The sequence below is a fragment of the Nyctereutes procyonoides genome, unplaced genomic scaffold, assembly GCF_905146905.1.
Source record: "Nyctereutes procyonoides isolate TBG_1078 unplaced genomic scaffold, NYPRO_anot_genome, whole genome shotgun sequence".
Lineage (NCBI taxonomy): Eukaryota > Metazoa > Chordata > Mammalia > Carnivora > Canidae > Nyctereutes > Nyctereutes procyonoides.
The window spans coordinates 23,144,266-23,165,135 of NW_026575135.1; the positions used below are offsets into that span (position 1 = coordinate 23,144,266).

General features: G+C 53.6%; 1 protein-coding gene across 5 annotated transcripts in view; it reads left to right on the top strand.

Annotated features, from left to right (window-relative positions):
- CNTFR (ciliary neurotrophic factor receptor) overlaps positions 1–20,870 on the top strand; it is a 38,142-nt gene that overhangs the window by 6,629 nt on the left and 10,643 nt on the right. Inside the window, exons 2-5 of one of the 5 annotated variants that reach the window (XM_055301720.1) lie at positions 1,677–1,786; positions 1,952–2,007; positions 13,601–13,685; positions 17,825–18,058. In XM_055301720.1, coding sequence (XP_055157695.1) covers positions 13,601–13,685; positions 17,825–18,058 — 319 coding nt within the window. In that variant the 5' untranslated portion in view covers positions 1,677–1,786; positions 1,952–2,007. Of the gene's footprint in view, positions 1–1,676; positions 1,787–1,951; positions 2,008–12,715; positions 12,839–13,345; positions 13,366–13,597; positions 13,686–17,824; positions 18,059–20,870 lie in introns of those variants that run through there. The other 4 variants (XM_055301718.1, XM_055301717.1, XM_055301716.1 and 1 more) reach the window with 4 other exon arrangements.

Genomic DNA, 20,870 nt, shown 5'->3' on the forward strand with positions numbered 1-20,870 from the left:
AATTATGGGGCATTTATTATTAATCAGATGAAATTGCTGGAAGCAGCTGGTGTAATGTGCGTAGCGATACAGACCATGCATACCCCCACCCCAACACGTGTGCACACACACATACACACAAGCCACACACAGCCTGAGCCTTGTTTGCTTACACAATTTTTTTCTAATGAAGGTTGGAGGGCTCTCTCTTTTTTGTAAAAGTAATTTCTATACCCAACACAGGGCTTGAACTCACGACCCCAAGATCAAGAGACACATGCTGTACTGACTGAGCCAGCCAGGTGCCCCTGGAGGGCTCTTTATGTATGTCTGTGTCTATTTGTCCTGGTGTGTATCTGTCTGTGCTTTTTCATGTCAGCCTGCACCCTCCTCTCCCTCTATGGTCTCCTTTCCTGACTATTCTTTGGCCTGATGTGTGTCTCTCTGTCTCTCACCTCCTCTCTGTCTGCCTCTCTTGGGGCCTATTTCTTGGTGTGTCTATATCTATTACCACCAGCCAGCCTGTCTCTAATACCTTAGTTTGTGGCCATCTCTTCCTGGTTACATCTTTGGGCAGAGTTGGATGGGACATGGAGTCCCTTTCTCATGGGTATGTGTTTAGACGAATCATGCCTTTGTCAGACACATCTGGGACCTGTTTTTTGGGGGAGAGAGAGGAAATTGGACGCTGAGGATCTCCTGGGGTCTTGTAGAAGGCGAGGGCTCTGTTAAGTGACTGGAGCCCATAGAAGCAATAATGGCTTTCAAGACAGCCCTGAGTATAATAGCTCCTATATCAACTAGTTTCTAGGTATCAACTACCAGTTGTGTGACTTTGGACAAGGTGCTTTTGATCTCTGAGCCTCAGTTTCCTCATCTGTAAAATGGAAGCAGGATTACCTGCAAAGTCGTTTTGCTGATTCGGTACAAAGTGTATGTTAGGTACTTATGACATCTGACTCATTAAGAACACTGAACAAGCGTTAGCTGTTACTATTTTTTTTTTTTTAGCTGCTACTATTATTACTGGAAAAGGCACTGCGCAGGCAAGAGAGAGAACTGCAGAGGTAACTGGTAGAGCATAAAGGCATTGCAACTAGACTTGGACTCAAATCTATGCTCTGGAACTGATCAGCTGTATGGTCTTAGGCAAGTTATTTAACCTCCCTGAATCTCAAGTTTTTTCAACTGTCAGATGGGAATAATAATAGAACCTACCTCATGGAGAAGTCATGAAGATTAAATGAGATAATGCATATAAAGTTTTTGACACAGTTCCTGGCACATAACAGATGCTCAATAAATCGTGGTGATGAGGCAAAAGAAGAGGATAGTATGATGGTGGGAGTTTTTGCCCTGCCAGTGGCCACGTGTGAAAGTGTGTGATTGGAGGTACTTGTGCCTGTGAATTGGTTGTGTGGGGACTTTGGATTGTCTGTGGGTGTGTATGAGTATGTATGCATGTGTGGTGTTAGGCCACTTCTGGCCTCCCTTTGTCCCTGTGGTTTAGAACCTGAAGTCATCAAGGGGTGCTGGAGGGAATCTGGACTATTCCCAACTTTCTCTCTTGTAGACACGTATCTGCTACTTGCCTCAGTCTCCCTTTTTCTCAGTGAGGTTGTATGGAATGAGTTCTTAGTAGGACTTAGGCCCGTGGCTTCTCTGTGACCTCTGATTTGTGCCCTTTGCCCTCCTAGAATCCAGCCTTGTCACATCATCCTGTCCCCTTGGTTTTGGAAGTCTTGAAAAGAGTTGGTCTGGAGAAGGAGGACATTGATGTGTTCCGTGTACGGCCGGTGGTGAAGAGGTATGTGCTGGGGACCCAAACGAGGCAGGTCAGTCTCCAGGGAATCAGACATTAGGCTGGTGTGGTGGGGCTATAGGTTTGGGGATGTGAGTGAAGGAGGGCCTGAAGTCCCTTCCTTTTCTCCCTCTGTTCTTCCTCCTGAGGCTTTTCATGCCCCTATGACAGGTCCATAAAGAGGAAGGGCAAAGCCAGGTCTGCATGGAGAGGGCTGAATCCTGGACGTGAGTGTATGCTCTGTCTCATTGTCTGGCTCCCTTTCTGCCCCTAAAGCATCTCTCTGGCTTGACTGGGGGAGCAGCTGGGCTTGGAGTAGATGGGATGGGGGTCGGAAATTCCAAAATCTTCTGGGGCCAGCCATGGGGCTGGGCTTGACTCCCCCTGCCCTGCCTTTCATTAAGGCCAGTCAAGGCCCCCCGATTGGCAGCCCCGGGTGGGGGCGTCCAAGGAATTGAGGCGCTGGAGCGGAACGGAAGGGCCTATTGTCCAAAACCCGCCAGAGGCCCACAAAGGCCAGTCGGCTTTTCATCTCAGCTCCCAAACAGACTGGCCATTTTCCCGGCCCAGGAGTGGGGCGACTGACTGACCCTTCAGAACTAGGTCTGGGGTGTTGTTGAGGGTGGGGTGGGGTATCCCAGGCCAACATGTGGCCATAAAGGAGACTTAAAATGGAGTTGGGGTTCTGAAGAGGAGGGAGGGAGGCTTCAGGGGGCTGTAGAGAGTTAAGCTTCCCATCTCTCTGTTCCCAGAGGACCCAAGGACTAGGGTAGAGTATCTGATAGAAGTTCAGATTAACACAACAATAGATAATAAATATTTATAGGGGGCACACCTGGGAGGAGTCTCATGGCTTGTTGGTAAAGTGAGCTACTGCTGTGAGGGCACAAAATCCTCCCCTACAATTGGGAACACCTTATCTATTTGGAACTGGGACTGGGGAAGAGAAGGCTAGTAGTGGTCAGGCAAGACTGGGCTCCTTGCAGCACGAGGGACTGTGGCCAGATGGTCATTCTGCCAACGAACGGTAGCTGTGATGCCCTGACTGTATCTCTTTGGATCCCAGAGGATACCAGAGAGCAGGGGAGGTAGAGAACACCCCTGGGGGGTTAAGGGTTATGCAGCTTCTGTGCCCCTCCCCAAGAGGAGGCTAGGAGGGAAGACTTGGCAGTTCTGTCTACCCTCCCTTTGCAGCACCTCCAGCACCACTTTAAAAACAGCTTTTTAATTTAACAAAGTGGATGAAAAACTGTTTTTGGAAATAAAAGATATCTGCTGTCTCCCAGGCTAGCCCTCAGCCCTTGCAGAGAGCCTCTCTCCCGGTCGACCCCGCCCCCCCACCCCCCTGCTGGTGGCTCCTCTCTCCTTCCCCCTCCCTCTCCCCTCCCTCCTCCCTCTCTCTCTCCCCCCCCTCCCTCACCCCCTCCTCTCTTTTTAGTTTCTGCTCCTTGGCCCCATAGCTTCCCCTTGGCTTCCCATTACCCACTTCCCATATCAGCGTCCCTGGAAGTCTCCTCAGTCTCTTATCTCCATGTCCCTGCATCTCCTTTTGTCTCTCCTCTCCTAGTCTCTCTTCCCGGGCTTGTCTCTCTCCTGAATCATCTCTGTCTCCCTTCCCCCCCCCCCCTTTCTTCCCCAACTCCTGCTCTAAATGGGTCTATTTAAAACACCCGACGCTGCCAAGTCAGAAAAGCGTCTCCTGATAAAGCGCATTAGGCCGAGGGAGGGAGGGAGAGGGAGGAGGGGGGAGAAGGGAGCAGGGAGCAGCGGGCAGATGGATTGATCCAAGCCTGTAACCCCATTAATCAGGCATCGTGGATCCCCCTCCCTCCTCCAGCTTCAGCCCCTTCTGAGCTAAAAGCCCCTTAAATATTTATCACCCTTCCCCCATGGGGTGAGGGGAGGAGTGTGTGGCCCTTGGTATGAGCATCCCCAGCTGCTTGGCGCTCCCCCCTGTGTGTTTACACATGTGCACATGTGCTTATATGTGCATGCATGGGTCTGCATAGCTACCAGGCCCAGGGCCCATCTTGTCTCTGTTCACCCCCACTGTAGAGTAGCCCTGGAATCTGACACGGTTCTTGCCCTTTCTGAAGAGTAGGGCATGCAGAATAGGGAGAACTTTGGGGTCAGTTGGGGGTTGTCAGGCCTCCCAAAGTGCAGTGTTTCTCAGAGGGCAGGAGGATGAGCTAGGGTTCAATGTCCAGATTCCCCCAAATTCCCAGATAAAGAAGTAGCTTGGGGAATAGAATTGGGGACTCCATGCTCCTAAAGTGTGCAAAGGTAACTTGGAAGGGTGGCTGAAGTTCTCCCTTTATCCTCAAAGGATAGGAATAAGATTTAGGGATAGGTTTGGGGGCTCCCATTGACCTCAGAAATTTCTGAACATCACCTGGGCCTGGGTGGAGGTGGCCATCACCTCCAGAGAGTAGGAAGATGGTCACTCTCCAGGGGTGATGTAGGACTGGGTCCCACATCTCATGACTTATTGACATCCCCCCCCCTGGCTGTAGAGGTCAGTCAACCCTGAGACGTGCAGGGGTCCCTCGTAGTTGGCCTGAGGCAACTTCACCCTGGGCGGGGGGAAGGGAGGCCCCGGCAGCCCTGGGTGTGAGGAGGGGCCGTGGCTCCGAGCCGAGGGTCCCTTCCCCCTCTCCTCCCCCAGCATCAAGTGCCACATCTCCTCCTGACTCAGACAATTAGATTCAAAGGATGACCTCACTGCCTGCCGTCCCTCACTCGCTCCCTCTGCTAGCTCGCCTCGCTTGCTCGCGGCGCGCTCCTTCCTCCCCTCCTCCCGGCCCGCTCGCGCCTCGCTCGCTTGCTCACAGCTCAGCTCGGCCCCTGGCCCGCCCGCCCGCCCGGACTCTGGGTGTTGTTGCGGGGGGCTCCTGCCCCCCCCCCGCCCGCCCCCCGACCCCGGGCCTCCTGGACCCCAGCCCCGAGCCCCGGGGGCCCGATGCCCACGGGCTGCCGGGCGGACCCACGGAGCGCCGGAGGCACCACCCGGCGCCTGCGCGGGGACCCAGGTCAGTGGGCGCGGGGCCACGGGGCCAGAGAACTTGTCACCCCCACTGCCGCCGCTGAGACGCCCCCGCCCGCACCAGCCCGCCAGCCCGCCTCGGAGCTTCCCGCTCCTTTCTCGGCCCCCGCCCCCCGCGGCTGCTCGGCGCGCTCCCCCTGCCAAGCTGTCTCTCTTCTCTTTCTCCCCCCCCCCCCAACCCCCTGCCTCTGCAGCCGGTGGGAGGGACTGGGACTTCCTGAGGTCCCAGGGATGGGGCCGGGGCCCATTGGCTGCAAACGGCCCAGGCCTCTGAGAGAGGAGGGGGCTCTGGCTGTGGCCATTGGCCTGGGGGAGGGGACCACCACCTGGGTGGGAAGGGGGCTACTGAGAATGAGGCCCAGGGTGTGGGGGTGACATCTACACAGAGGGGGATGAGCTCTTGATATCTTTCTTTTCTCACATCCTGGTGGGCCTCTTGCCTGGCTTCATTTGTCCCCACCTCCTAGCAAACTTTAGTCCCCACTGCCTACTTTCATTTGGTCCCCGTGTTCTTTTGGGTCGCGTCACCTGATTTCCCTAGACACTGCCTCCTGATTTCTTCTGTTTGGCACTGTTTGCTTAAGTCCCTATCACCTGGCTTTATGAGATTGCCCTACCCGGGTTCCTTTCTTCCGGGTTCCTTCCTTCCGTCCTCCCCTGCTGTCTGGTGTTTGCTGCCCTGATTAGCTTCCTTGGAGCCTATCATGCTCCCTTTAGGATAGGGCATCAGGGCCCAAACTACACCTCGAGTGGCAAGTGGTAAGGATGTCAACAGCATTGCCATTTATTCCCGGGTTGGGGCCTGGCCAGCACAGCTTGGATTCCATTCTGCCTGGACAGCGACACAGCATATTCTCTTGTGATGGGGGGCAGGGCTACAGGGTCCGAGGATGCTTTAGAATTCTTGTCCTCAGTGGTTAGAGGAGCACTGGCTTGGCCAATGCTGTCCCCATCTCTCTTTGGGCCTGACAGTGATGACAGGGCCTTGGCAGGGGCTGGGGGTTGAGGTCTGGGCCACATCTCCTTCTCCTTACCTTGCCTCTTGCAGTCAGGCCTGACAGGTGCACTACAGATAGTTGTGGGCACAGAGAGGTTTTGAAGAGGCCTGGGATCACACAGCAGATGTCTAGGCTGAGAGCTGTTGCTGATCCTCATCCTGGACAAGAGGAGTTGCTCTGGGAAGGCAGGAGGGGACTGGGGAGTGGGCTGGTTTCTTAGGTTTTCTGGTTCCTGCTACTCCCAGTGCCACCATCTTTTCACCCAGGGGCTTCCTCACCCCGTACTGTCTGGCCTGGATATCTGCTTATTCCCAAATGCTGGGAAAGCAGGGTCAAGGGAAGAAGGAGCCATCTAGAAAATTATATTTACTTGCAGTTTTGGGACCAAGAAACTTCCTCTTTCTTTCCTTCCTTAGGCCACCCTGAGCTTTAGCCCCCACCCTCCAAGTACAGCCTGGGGAATCTGAGGTCCTAGCATGGAATGACTGTCGGGAGTGTGTATCTTTGTATTTCCCACTGCTGGATGTGGGAGCATGAGAGGCTGAGGGCGACTAGGGGACTGAGTTTCTGAAGGTGCACTGGTATCTATGTAGAAGATAGACTGTTCTGAACATGTGATGGCATCCATATGTGAGACTGTGACTGTTTTGAGTGAGCGCGCGTGAGAGTCTGTGTGTGTGACTATAATACGTGTGTGCATGCACAGCGTGTGTGAAGCTGTGGCAGTGGGTGTCCATGTGGGAGGCCGAGGTGTGTGGTCACAATGGGAAACTCTGAGTGCCAGTGCCCATGAGAGGCCGCTGGGGTGTGTCTGTGAAGCTCCCTGAAGCTCAGGCCCTGTGTATGCGGAGGTAGGGAGGGCTTTGGGGAGCTCCGCAAGGTGGTAGTGAGAGTCCAAGTGTGTGCTGCCGGGAGAAGTGAGCTCTGGGTGCTGTGTGACCCTGAATTGCTGTTGTGTGTGTGAGCATGTGTGCACACGTACTCATGCCTGTGTTTACCCATCAGGAACAGATTGCTCTGGCTTCCCCACTGTGAGGAGGGAGTAAGGGGGAGGAAGGATGGCTTGCTTTTGCCCAGCCGACCAGAAGCTTCCTCAGAAGTAGTGTGTGTAGTGTGCATGCATGTTAGGGGGGCAGGGAGAACAGGACACTATTACATGAAGACGGGAAGTTTCTGTTCCTCCCAATCAGCCCTAGCTCTGTCAGAAAGATCATCTTCAGTTCCTTTTGTTAGAAACTAATGCTTCATATGCAGTGCTGCTCTCCTCCGTGTGTGTGCGCGCGCGTGCTTGCCTGTACAACAAGCTTGCAAGCATAGGCCTTTGAGGGTGTGTCTGCACCATAACAGTGAGGGGGCCAGGGGTAGGGTGTAGTGAGAGATGCTGAGGCAAGTAGGTCTTTGTCCCAGCCCCCAAGTCTGGAAAGCTATTTTGTCCACTCTTCTCTCTTCATGGAGGGCCTGCAGCCTTCTTCCTGTCCTGCCTCATCAGCTGGGAGAGCCACTGCCCCCCTGCAACCCGCCCCCCGCCCGCCCTAGTTAAGGGAAATCTCACTGAACCCTAGTGCTCTGCCCATCCCCCACCATGAATGGGAGTTCTTCCAGCTGTCTAACTTCCTGCTGTAGGGTCTGTCCCTCCAAGAAGAGCAGCCCCCATTTCTGGCGAACTTGACTGGTGCATGGCTCTATTTTCTAGGTAGAGGGGTCCTCCTGATTCTTCTAGAAGCCAGAAAAGACCCTGGACTGGTGCTAAGAGATAGGGGATTTGGTGCTTGTACACGAGGTTCTATGAAGTCCAGAGGCCATGTGCCCAAAGGGAAGATACATGCTTATCTGCTCTTTCCTTTTCTCCATTTGAAGGGCAGGGGGCTGGTCCAGATGACTTTTTGAGGGAGAAAGCCCAGACCTTTTGCACCTAGAGGGTTGCTGTAGCCCAGACAGGCATATATATGTGCATTCAAGCCCATGCCAGGTCGCCAGGCAGCATGGAGAGCTCTGAGCAGGGCTCCACATTGTGGGCATGGGCTGGTAGGATTCAGATTCCCACCTCCCCCAGACACCTCCCTGCTGCCCAGCCAGGCCCATCATGGGAAGGCCCCAGGCTCCCCCTACAACACGCCTGCACACACGTGCAGCAGGGCATGCACATGCTGATCTCAGGGTCCCCACGGTGCAAGAGGCTGGAAGTGGGGGGTTTGAGCACTCAGAGTCCAGGCTGCTGCCAAAATCCATAGGAATCTTGTCCCCCCCAGGCCCTCATCTCCGGCTGTGGAGGTCACAACAGCAGGTGCAGATACCCACCCCCCCAACTCACTCACATTGGGCCGCCTGCTTTTCCACAACTTCAGCCAGCGACTGGAGCTGGGGGACTGCTCCCCTTGCCTCCCTCCTGGCCCCTCTCCCACTGGTGCTGAGCTTCTCCTGCCCCCTTCTCTGGGGGGAGAAGGAGGCCTATATTTGGGTGAGGTCCTTTCCTCTGAATACTGGGGCTTGACCCTGGAGTGGGTGGAGATACATCCAGGAGGAGATAAGGCTTGAATCCTGAACCCAGGTATGGCTCCTATGCCCTTTGGGGTGAGGGCACCAAGAGCTGAGAGGAGGGCCAGGTGTGGATTCAGAGAGAAAGAGCCAGAGACAAGAAACTCAGAGATAGGTAGAGACATTACAGGGGTGGGAGATGGGAGCCTTCCCAGTGGCCAGCCAGCCCAAGACCCAGGAGCTGGCCCCTGACCCAGGCCCACGCCCCTCCCTGGTGGGGGGTCTGCAGGGCCAGCTGCCAGGGGCCAGGCCTCCCTCCTCAGCCTATACCCCCCCAACACCCTCTGGACTGCTCAGGCCTCTGCCCCCGCCCCCACCGCCCACGTTGTCTAGGCTGCCTAGGCCTGGTGGGATCTGGGGGCCTCTTGGTCTTAGCCTCTCCTCCCCCTCCTGGAGCTTCCAGCCAGCCCTGACTGTCTCTCCCAGGCTCCCCCTCAGCCAGTGCTGCTTCTCCTTGCCCACCACATCCTTGTCTCTGCCTCTGCCACTGCTCTCTCATTTTTCTCTCTCCACCTCCAAGTGAAGATGTCTCTTTTCCTTGCTCCACCCTAATTCCTCTGCAGGTCTGAGGCCTCTAGAGTTCCCCAGGCTTTTGAGTCATTTAGTCCATGCTGTGTCCTGTCCTGTGTTCTTGCCTTTTCTCAGGATGGGTCCTTTACAGCTGTTGTGGGAAGAGGGAAAGGGGGCAAGGTCCTAGGATAAAGTGTCTTTTCCTCACACTGAGGGATTCTGGAGTCTGGAGTTACCTAGGTGGACTAGAATCTGTAAAGATGTCACGTTGGCCATGCTCAGATAGGAATGCTGACCTCATCCTGGTCCTAGACCCTGGGGTCGTTAGTGCAGGTCGGGACTTTAGTTGGATTTCAATGTTGGGGCATATCACAGGGGCCTGTTCATTCATTGTTCAGATCAGATTGAGCCTACTTGACCCTCAGCACACCCACATTAACTAACGCCCTAAAGTCAAAACATATTGTTGCACATCAACACTCACACATAGAGCTGGGCCCCAGCCAGTGATGCTCAGAGCCCCCACCCCTGCTCTGAATGTGGCAGGGATTCCTGAGAGTTGGGCCTATGTAACCTTCTGCAAGGATAAATAGGAGCTCTCCAAACTCATACCTCCCCTCCCTCAGGTCTTGCCTTCAGCTGGTCAGGAGGTGAGGGTTGGGGGCACAGGGCACCTGAGACCTTGCTGGGGCTTGCAAGAGGGGTTTTGGGACCTGGATCTTAAGCCAGACTCAAATTGAGTCATTGAGGTCCTCGATCTAAAGCCTGTCACTGCTAATGACTGTCAGCCTTCATGGTGCCCATCTTACTGTAGGCCACTGTTATTCTGTGTGACTATCCATGTTACTGAGTCTGTCAACATCCCTGTGTTACTGTGGATGTACCGTCATTGTTACTTTATGTGACTGTTGATTTTGTTGCATTTTTGATTCTGAGGTTACCATCACTATGATTGTGTCCATGTCAACAGGTGTCATTGCCCCATCTGTGATTGTGTCTGTGTCAACAGGTGTCATTGCCCCATCTGTGATTGTGTCTGTGTCAACAGGTGTCATTGCCCCATTTGTTGCTGTCATCGTTTATGACTGTCACCCACTGCATGGTCACTGTAATGATTGTCAACACCTGTGTGTCATTGTCAATTATACACTTGTGTCATCTTCACTGGGTGTTGTTCCCACTGTGTAATGGTGTCTTTGTGTCACAGTGAGACAGTGACAGTAAGCTGGGGGCCAACAGTTTGTCTCTTGGCGTGTCACCTGTGTGTGTATGACTGTGAGATTCTGTCAGGAGAGGTGCTGGGCTCCCTGTGCTAACAGAGGGTGTGGGCTGCTAGGTACTGGCCTCCTTTCAAGTCAGTGGAGTGCCCTCTGTTGCCTCCTCATTGTGGGGGTGGGGCTGGAGGCCAGGCGATCCATAGCGGTATCTACAAAGAGCTTCAGCCAGTTTGCATAGCCCCTATCTGAGGCTTTATGGGATTTATCTTCCAGATCTATCCCAGAGCCATGGGGTGTGGACTTGGAAAATTCTTGGGGAGGATGCTCTTTGCCCTGGGATGGGTGGCCTGAGGTGAGCTAGGGCAGGGTGGGAGTATAGCCTGAATGCCTCTGGCCTCAGCCTCCCTACCTGGGAATGGACCCAGCTGGGACTCTGAAAGGAAGTTGGCTCAGGGCTTTCGGGATCTACAGGGGCAGAGATGGGGTGGGGTAGGGTGGGGTTTTAGTCTACCCTTATTCCCTGGGGGCTGGTTGCACTCCTGGATCGCCCGAAGGAGAAGCTCTACAGCCTCCAGGAAGGTTGCACCGACACCATCCTCCCTGTGCACTGGGGGAACTAGTGGAGCTGAGAGAGATGCTCCAGGATGAGCACAGAGGCCATCTCTGGTTCTGTCCCTTCCTCTGCCCTTGAATCTCTCCCAATCCCCTGTGTCCCTTTCTCTCTCTTCCTGGGTCTCTTCTCCCATTTCTCCGCATTTTGGTCTCTTCCTGTCCCTTGGGTCTTGCCTCATGGCTTTCCCTCTCTCCCTGCCTCTCTGCTGCCCCCCCCCCCCAGTCTCTGCCTTTCCTGGGTGCCCCAGCCATGCAGTGTCTGTCTCGGTACCCCATCCCCCACTCCCTGCAGCACTCGGCTCTGGCTCTCTCGGCAGCGCCCGTCTCCCATGGCTGCAGCCCCGTTGGCCCAGGGCCCGGCCCTTACAGTAACTCATCGGGCTGATGGAGGCGACTTTGATGAAGAAGCCACCCTTCCCCCTGAGGGGGGCCTGAGTGTGTGTGTGTATGTGCACAGGCGTGTGTGTGTGTGTGTGCACGTGCACGCTTATATGCATGCACACTCATGCCAGGCTATCTCCTTGCCCCTGCGCTCCCAACTGGGACCAAGAATGAGCTGGGAGCAGATGGCCACACTGTCCCTCTTCCATCTTGTGATCTAACCTTGTTCCCCTCCCTCTGCCTCCCAGGCCCTGGTTCCTGCTCCCATGTGGCGGGCAGTGGGGCCTGGCCCCGAAGTTAGAGTATCCTCCTGGCTGTGAGGAGAAAGGCATGGACAGATGGCAGAGGTGGTGGGGGAGCCTCTGAGGGCTACATGCAGAGGTTGAGGTGGGGAGCCAGGTAGCCCTGTAGCCTCTTGCCTCTCTTTCTTTCTCCTTCTTCCTTCCTCTTTCCTTCCCTCTGAATTCAGACAGTCCCTGGGTTCATTTCCTGGCCCTACTCCTTGCTGACTGACATTGGCCGTTGTCTTAACCTTCTGGGCCTGAGGAGTAGTTAAAGATAGGGAAGTGGCTGAGGGTCAGCAGTAGCTAGGCCAAGTGGTAGCTAAGGCCCTGGGAGTCACTGATGGGGGAGGAGTGGCCAAAGCCACATGGGGCCTGGAGAGAGACAGGTTGTGCCAGGGAGGGGCAGTCAGAGCACCTGCTCTTGTGGCTAGAGGAAACCAGGTGCAGACTGGGGGGTACTTGCCTGTTGAGGGGTAAGTGTAGCCATAGGCAGGCAGGAGCCCTATCCCATAAAGGAGCCCCCGGAAGTCAGATTTTCTCCAGTTCTCCCACTCACTGCTACAGGCTGACACCCACATTTGTCTCCTCCCTGCTCTGTAGCTCTGTTTGCAGTTTCTCTGGCAGTTCTCTGGCTGTATGTCTGGCTGTTTGTCTGGCAGTATTTCTGACAGTGTCTCTGGCTGTGTCTGGCAGTGTGTCTGTGTGTCTGAGTGTCCCTGGCAATGTTTTTAGTGGTGTGGATACTTCCTGACTGAGCATCTGGCTATGTCTCTGGCTCTCTTTCTAGCTGTTTTTTTGGGTGTATGCCTGTTTGTGTCTATCTGTTTCTCTGGTATTTCTCTGCTTGTGTGTCAGGCAATTTCTCTGGCAAGGTTTCTGACAGTCTCTCTAGCTCTCTTGCTATGTCACTGATGGTTTCTGTGCCTGTGTTTCTTGCTCTTTCTCTGGTGGTATGTCTGCTTGCATTAGCCAGGCATTTTATAGTATTTCTGGTGAATCCTTTGGTTGTGGGTCAGTTATTCTCTGACCATGCCTCTGCCTGGTCATCTGGTGATAGCTCCCTGTTTCTCGGGCTTTATCTGATTGTGCCTCACACTGTATCTCTAGTATATCTCCAGCTGTTGTGGAGCTCTTTCTTTGGGACACTGGTTGTTTCGGGCAGTGTATTGCCGGTGTGTCAGGCTATATCTCTGATAGTACTACTCACCCTGGTTGGGTGTCTGGCAGTATTTTTCTCTAGCTCTCTTTTCCTGTCTGGTTGACAGTCCCTTTCTCTCCTTACACTGGAATCGGAGAGTCATATTTGAGGCTTTTTTTTTTTCTGCAGGAAATAGTTATTTCCCTGTGATCATGTGCTGGAGTAGAGTGGGGGGCAGGCAGCTGGATCTACCCCATGAAACAGGACAACAGATTAGGGGGCCCCTGGATCCATGCTGGCTTCTGGGGACATTCTGACTGTGCTTTGTGTACCTGCACAGGTATGTGTAGACACTGAGGCACATCTGGGCTGAGGGTCTCAGGCTCCTGGGGCATGTGTTGGGGTGAAGGATGGGCTGGGGCTCCTGATAAGTCCTGATAAGGACTTACATGTGAATACCCTCTTTCTCTCATGGTTGTTGTACACTAAAGCAAAAGTCACATCTGACCTTGCTACCCTGCTGCTGTGAACATCCCAGAGTCCAGTGGCAAGGTTCATGGAGAGGTGGGGGGTGCAGATACTAGGGCTTCAGAGCCTCCAAGGGGCTTTTGAGCATCCAGGTTTTAGGCTCTCTTCCCAGGAGCACAGCAGGGGGCCTTCCATTCAAGGCAATTTGGAGAACTACAGACCTCCTGTTAAGTTCAAATACTACCCTTTCAGTTTGTAATGCTTATAGCTTTAGCCAACCTCACCAGTAAAGTTATTATTTTTTTTTAGAAAAATGGCCCTAGCATTACCAATGTTCCATAACTCATTCGTGGTTGACTACATCCTGCAGCCAGCAGCCTTATCGAACAACAAACCACTGTAGGTTGCCTTCTACCATCTTAGCAAACCTTTGCCTACAGATGCCAATAATGTTGCTTTTTATTGCTTGAAAGAGAATCCTGAGCCCCATTAAGAAGGGCATTTGGGGTCAAGGTGCCCTAGCTCTAGGGCTGGGATCTCCCAGTCTTGCCTGAGAACAGGGAGGGGGTCCCCAGGAGGTTCCTGCCTGGGCTGATGCCACCCCTTCCCCCGCCAACCCTATTTCTCCCAGCAGATGGCTGCTCCTGTCCCGTGGGCCTGCTGTGCTGTGCTCGCTGCCGCTGCTGCCGTGGTCTACGCCCAGAGACACAGTCCTCAGGGTGAGTGCGGGAGGAGAGGATTCTGGGGGGCGGAGTGGTGCTCCTGGCTGACCTCCACCCAGAGCTGAGCATGAACCATCCTCAACACATGCTGTATGTGTCCACCCAAGACCACACACTGGCACATGCTGGCATTATCCCACACGAACATCCAGGAGTTAAATAACACTGATATGCTGGGTGACCCACTGACGTTGTCTTATACGCAGTCCTCCAGTCACTCCATGTGGTCCCGTGCCAGTGGTATCTCTGGCTTGATGATCCTCTTCCCACTAGAGTGGATGTAGGGTACAGGAGGGTGGGTTGGGAGTTGGGGGCTGCCAGGGATAGGGCCCTATAGTATCTTTGAAATGGGATTTCACTTGAAATGGGAGTTTGTGGGAGGAGTGCAGTGGAAGGCACTGAGAGAGACAGAGGCTGAGACTACTTTCCCTTACCCTAAGGGAAGATGGAGACAGAGATGGTAGACTGAGAACGAGATGTGGGACAGGCAAGGTGACCAGAGGGCTGGCACACTAAGGAAGGGGACAGCCTCCTGCCCTCCCCCTAGCATTTGTGCAGTGAGGGCTGAGTTCTTCCCATAGCCAACCAAGCAAGATCCTGCCCCCCTGCTGGGAAACAGGCGTCCTCTTAACTTGACCACCAGTGCTCAAACTGCATTTAAGGCAACACCTCCCATGGCTATATCAAGTGTCAGGTCTGACCTTGAATCTCCTTGAACAAGCTCTAAGTTGTAGGGAGTTCTCCCCTTGGGTGGGTCCTGCCCCCTGCCAACTTTGGCTGAGTTGGGAGAAGCAGAGAGGGTGGAGGCACTGCTGGGGCCTAGGCATACAGCACATCCTGCCACCCTCAAGGCTATGGGCTCAAGGAGGGCAATGGATCAAGGCTTCTGTGGCTTGTTCCTTGTGAGACTGACATTGAGACCCAGAAAGAACCTTACCCACCCCAGGGTTGCTCCCCAGTGGGCAGGGACTGAAAGGACCACCAGGCTAGCCCATTAACTCCCACCTGCAGGCAGTCTGTCTGAGGCTCTGGTTGCTGGTCTCATCTGCTTAGACCTGCCAGTGGCCGCTCCCATTGGTGTGGTTCCTGCCCTGTATTTTGGGTAAAGGCAGAGTCACATGTGACCAAGGGCTTGAGCATTAAGTCCACATCTCTGAGCGTGTATAACTGTCCTTGTCCATTAGGTTCTGTGCATGAGTGAGACCACATCCCTGTTCGAATGCATTTCTCTGTGTGGTTGTATCCTTGGGGGCTGTGCTTTGTGTGTGACATTGTCTATTTATGTGTGACCATGCTCTTTGTGGGACTTTATCCTTGTGATTGAGACTGTACTCTGTGTAATAGATAGTTCCTCTCTGTTTCTGTCTCTGTATGTTTGGGTCCTTGTCAAATTGTCTCCCTGATGTGAGACTGTGCCTTTATGCATAAGTGTGCCTCTGGGTGACAATGCCCTCCGTGTATATGCATGTGATCATCTTGTATTAGGTGTTAGCCATTTAGGTGGAACTGTGTCTCTGTGTGGCTGTGACCTTGTGGACAGTTGTGCTGTGTGTGTGTGTTCTTCTTGTGGTAACTGTCCTCATCCTATGTGTGTGGCAATGTAAAGTTGCTTAGGACGCCCAGGGGGACTGTTTCCGGCATGTGGTCCCCATGTGAGCCCATGTACGCAGGTGTGAGGGAGTCATCAGCTCTGTCCTTCTGTGTTCTCCATGTCCATGACCTCATCCTGTCTCTGTCTCTCATCCTGGCTTCTAACAACCTTTTCACAGCTGATTCCTTTGGAGCATTTGTCACCGCGTCAAGGCCAAGAACCCCATCCTCCCCCTGCTGCTTGATTTAATTTCTGAAATGGACAGCACATCAGTAGGGGCACCCACAGGGCGGGAAGAGAACTGTCCAGAGACAAAGGATTAAATCCTTGCCATCTTTGGAGCTTTTGCAGGGCTATGTGTATTGCTGTTATTGTGTTAGTGTAGCATTTGTGGCAGTGTGTGTCTCACATGATTGTCATGTCCTATTGCCCCCTCTACCTCTGCATATGGCCTGTGGCTGTCTTCTGTCATTGCATTGTCATGTTTTCATTCCTGCCCTGCCCTTATATTGTTGGTTTGTCATTGTTGTCAGGTTGTGTTTCTGTTCCCTTTTGAGGCAGACAGGGTGACTTGGGAGTGTTAGCGCATTGTCATTATATTTGTTGTGCTGTCGGGTGGCTGTTTCCTCATCTTGTGGCTGTACCTGCCCAGCAATATGAGAGAACCACATTGGGTCCAAGTTAGTCCTGAGCTGCTGTTGGTCAGCTTTGCTGCGTCACCGCTGAGATCGTAGTGGCCACACCCCCTCCCCTACGGTCAGTTTTCAGCCTCCTCCTCAGGCAGCTGGATGCAGAGTCTGTAGGTGGGGGGGGGGTCAGAGAGAGGGGTTTGGCATGTTTCCTGGAAGCTCCAGGTTTTGACAGGGGAGGTTGGAGGGGGGGCTCAATGGCTAGGGCTGGCGGACTGGGGGAGCTCTATGGTTTGAGCCTTGGACACTGGGCCTCTGGTCGGGGGAGGTCCCCATTCAGTCTCTGGTCCAGCCTCACAGCTGTGGCCTCCTAGGCTCCCAGCCACCGCCCTTCCGCCGTTCATCCTTTGTTTAGCTGGTCCCAGGCCCCACAGACAAGTGGTCAAGACTGGCTGGGTTTCCTGATTCCCTCTCCTCCAACAGGGGACAGGGACCAGAGGCTCAGTGAGGGGCAAGACAGAGGCAGGCAGCAGGGTGGGGGGCAGTGGGGGACCTGAAGACACAGAGAGCCCCTGACACAGGAAGGGTGGCAGAGGCAGCAAGCAGGGACAGATGTTCCAGCATAGAGAAGAGCAGTACTGGGGAGGGGGCCGTGATGGAGGGAAGGGGGTGGCTGGTGGCATAGGGGGATCTCTGCCCCCTGCAGTCCTGGTGGTGTTAACAAGTCTAATTAAGAGGCCACTGGCCCAAGTTAATTGGCTCGTTAACAGGAATTGCCTCTGAAAATCCCCCAACTCAGCGGGGTGGCTCTCTGGAGGGGAGATGTAAGCGAGTGTTAACGAGGGATCCCGCAGGCCCCCCCCTCCACCCATGCCCCCCTCCTGCTTCGCTCTTCCCCTCCCATCCTCACTCCACAGATCTGGCCAAGTCTGGGGGAAGCATCTGTCCTTCCAGGGTTGGGGGGCAGGATGAGGAATGAGGAGATTAGATTCACATCACCCAGCTCTGCATGCCTGCCTCTCCTCAGTTGTCTGTAGATCAGTGTCTCCAATTTTTTTGTGTCCTGTTCACCTCCCCCACCTAGTGCTGCCTCTCGACAGGTGCTCCCTCCCACCCTTCCCTTCCAGTCTCCTGGGTTCAGTCCATCACGCCTGGGTTGCCGAGGCCAGGGCTGGGGTTTGCTTTTGGCTCTGACAGGCCCCTCCTGGGGGCAGGAGAGGAATGGTCAGAGAGCTCTCTCTGTCCCAGCACTCCCCCGCCACCCCCCCCAACCCCAGCAGTTCCTGTCTCACAAAGTTGATAGCTGCCAGGAGTTCCCTAGGGCTCCTATCCTGGATCTCTCTTCTGCTGCTACCCGAGCCCTGGATGGCTGAAGTGGGGCAGGTTAGGGGCAGTTTGTAGGGGGGCGAGAGTGAGAAGGAGACAGGCAGGACGGAGACCAAGATAGGGACAAGAGACAGAGAAAGGAGTCCAGAAGTAGGGCCCCTCAGTTCCAGCTTGCCTGGTAGCAGATGTCAGTGGTTGGGGCTGGGCGAGGTTAGGGTCACGGAGGTCAAGAAAACTTTCTAAAGGACCTAGTGACTGGAGGCAAACTGGGTTTTCACTGAGATTTAACTCCTCTCAGCACTCTACACAAACTTTCTCTGACACACATACACACAGAAGATCACCCATTCACACATAAAATCCCCAGACATGCACACTCACACACACAAATTTGGAAACACTCACATACCTGTATGCTAGCACAGCCACAGAAATGTTACACACTCATCTCCCAACACACCATCAGACACTGAGCCTCTTGGCCTAGACTTCTCATTTATAGGCTCTCATCCATGCGCGTTGACCTTGTGGCACCAAGGCAGGGCTCTGACCTGTGACTTTTGCCCTGTGCTCTCCCTGCCCCCTCACAGAAGCACCCCACGTGCAGTATGAGCGCCTAGGTTCAGATGTGACTCTGCCATGTGGGACAGCCAACTGGGATGCAGCAGTGACATGGAGGGTAAATGGGACAGACCTGGCCCTTGACCTGCTCAACGGCTCTCAGCTTGTGCTCCATGGCTTGGAACTGGGCCATAGCGGCCTCTACGCCTGCTTCCACCGTGACTCTTGGCACCTGCGCCACCAAGTCCTCCTACATGTGGGCTGTAAGTGTTGGTCCCAACCCTTCATCTGACCTCCCACTTCACTCAAGAGGATTGTCAGTGAGGCTTAGACCCTTGGTCCAGATTAAGTCCTCTTCCTTCTGGGGAGGGGGGCTGCAGAACCCTGACCTTTGCTCCCTAATCCTATCCTAGCCTTCTCTTCTGACCTCTGAGCCCAGTGTTTCCCACTGAGTCCAGAACTCTGGGCGTTTTGCACATGTATCCCACCCCCAGCCCACTCCCCCACCCCCATGCCAGAGGCCTTTGAGATCCAGAAATCATGTTCCCTATGACAAGATAGGCAGAGGAAGGATAGCAGGACCTGGTCCTTCTGGGGCCTGGTAGGGAGGAATTCCAGGGTCACAGCTTCAAGTCAGAGTGATCCCACTCCATTGTGTGCTTGCACAGGAGCTAATTATGCAGGTATAGGAATAGGCACTCTGGGAGGCTCCAGGGAAGAAAGAACACTTCCTAGAGTGGGAGGCACATGGAGATTGGGAGATTCCGAGGATACATTGAAAAACTCCCTTCTGGGGGACATCTGGGTGGCTCAGCGGTTGGGCGTCTGCCTTCAGGGCGTGATCCCAGGATGTAGGATCAGAGTCCCACATCGGGCTCCCTGGAGGGAGCCTTCTTCTCCCTCTGCCTGCGTCTCTGCCTCTCTCTGTGTCTCTCATGAATAAATAAATAAATCTTTAAAAAAAAAAAAAAAGAAAGAAAAACTCCCTTCTGGGAGAGAGCTAAGTGTGACTGACTGTAGGCTCAGAGGCTGGGAGGGCATGATAGGGCCCCTTGGGCTGGTGTAAATGGGGGAAGGGAGCTAAAGGAGGGGATGGGGCAAATCACGATCCTAGAAGTTAGGGAGTGACATGGTCAGGCTCATGTTCTTAAGAGATCCTTCTCATGATGAACATAGACAGGTTGCATGGGGGCAATGCTAGGGCAGGAAGGAGGCTGTTGCTAGATGCAGGGGAGATGATGAGGATGAGGGATCAGGGCACGGAGTTGGGGAAGTTGAGAGGGCCTGGTGGTATCTCCAGGAGTCAGTGGTAGATTGGAGGTAGAGAGGACAGGAGAGTAGAGAGCAGGAAGAGTCAAGACAGCTAATGTTACCAATTGCTACAACAGAGGCAAGGTGGAAGGGTCATTGGAAGAAAAGATAGTGCGTTCTGGGGGCGCCTGGGTGGCTCAGTTAGTTAAGCATCTGATACTTGATTTTAGCTCAGGTTATTATCTCAGGGTCCTGAGTTCAGGGCTCATGTTGGGCTCCATCCTGGGTGTGGAACCTACTTAAAAGAAAATAGTGTGTTCTATTTGGACAGTAGTATGCAAGTCGTCTTATTTTGGGTTTTGCTAGAATCAGATCCCAAGATGAGAATTCATCTGCAAATAGTTTGTCAGATGGCAGAAACACCGCAAGGAAGGAAAGTGACAGAAGAAGGAAGTTTAGAGGACCAAGAGAGATGGAGTTATCCAGTTATTTTCTGGGCAACTGCAGCTCCACCATGGGAGAACTGAGAGCCCAAGTAGAACATGTACCTGGGAGTTGTGCCTGAGCGGGAAGGGAGCTCAGAAGTTTATACACTAACTCCTGCCCAGTCTTTGGTTGAAGGAGTCTCCTGGGGGTGGGGGCAGGGATGCTTTAATTCCCCTACATTTTTGGCCTGATGCCTCAGCAGGCAATGCAGATTTTGGTGACCTTAGACACAGAACCGCAGAAGAGGGCAGCAGATATGAGCCAGGGATCTGTTGTGGCACCACTACCATCTGCTGTAGGTATGTTGGGTTGGGGTCCTCGCTATAGCCAGTGGATCTGAAGGTCTGGGGCTTAGAAGAGGCCTGGACTGAGGATGGGATGAGAAAGGCCATGGGGGGGGGGCGGGTTCAGAGATGGCCAAGGGGGAGAGACTCTGGGATGAGAAGAGAAGACCCAGAACTGGACCCTGAAGACTATCACTTTATAAAGGATTGATGGAGAGAAATGAGCCACAAAAAGATAAGGAGGAGCCAACAGGAAGGTAGAGGGAAGAGTGAGTGAATGAAGTTCAGAAGACAGGTTTGGAGAAGTTGGAATAATGAGCTTATCAATGTTGCTGAGGGTCAGCTGGGCAGGCACCCATCAACGGAATATTCTGAAAATAGTTCCATTTCTTTTCTGCTTAAGCCAAAGATTCATGTTTTTCTGGCTTCAGCCCATTTGGGTGATGCACCCCATTTTCTTTGGATGGTTTCTTTATTCCCTGGGAACTGCTGAGGGGAGGAAATGCTTAAGTGACCTGGGAGCAGGAAATTGGTATGGACAACCATTGGAAATGTTAGACTGAACGGTTGCTCATGGACGTCCACAAAACACTGACCCACCAGTGGGATTAGAGGAGGGGTGAAAATATGTTTTGCTGGGGATATTCCTTTTCACACAGAAAAGCCTTCATGTGCTCAAACTAGAGATAGCAGTCATAACCATGTGTTTTAGTTTCAAGCCAAGGGTGGAGTGACCCCTGTTGGCCAGCTTGAGAAATACAGGACCAGCCTACCTGAGTTCATCCTGACCCACCATGAGGTCCACTGGAAGTAGAACACAGCCTAGCCCCATGTTCTTACACAGAGAAAATGTCATACACTGAGTGCCATGGAAGAAGGATAAGACCAATTTGACAGTATTCTTCTGTCTTCTCCATCTGAGTCCAAAAATCCTTAGGATGGACAAGGCTGGCCATGATGGCTAGGCCTTGGTGACCCTCAGCCTTATTCCTGATGACTTGATCTTTGAGAGGTTATTGGAAGGAAATTGGGTCTAGAAGTGATGTCTGTAGTC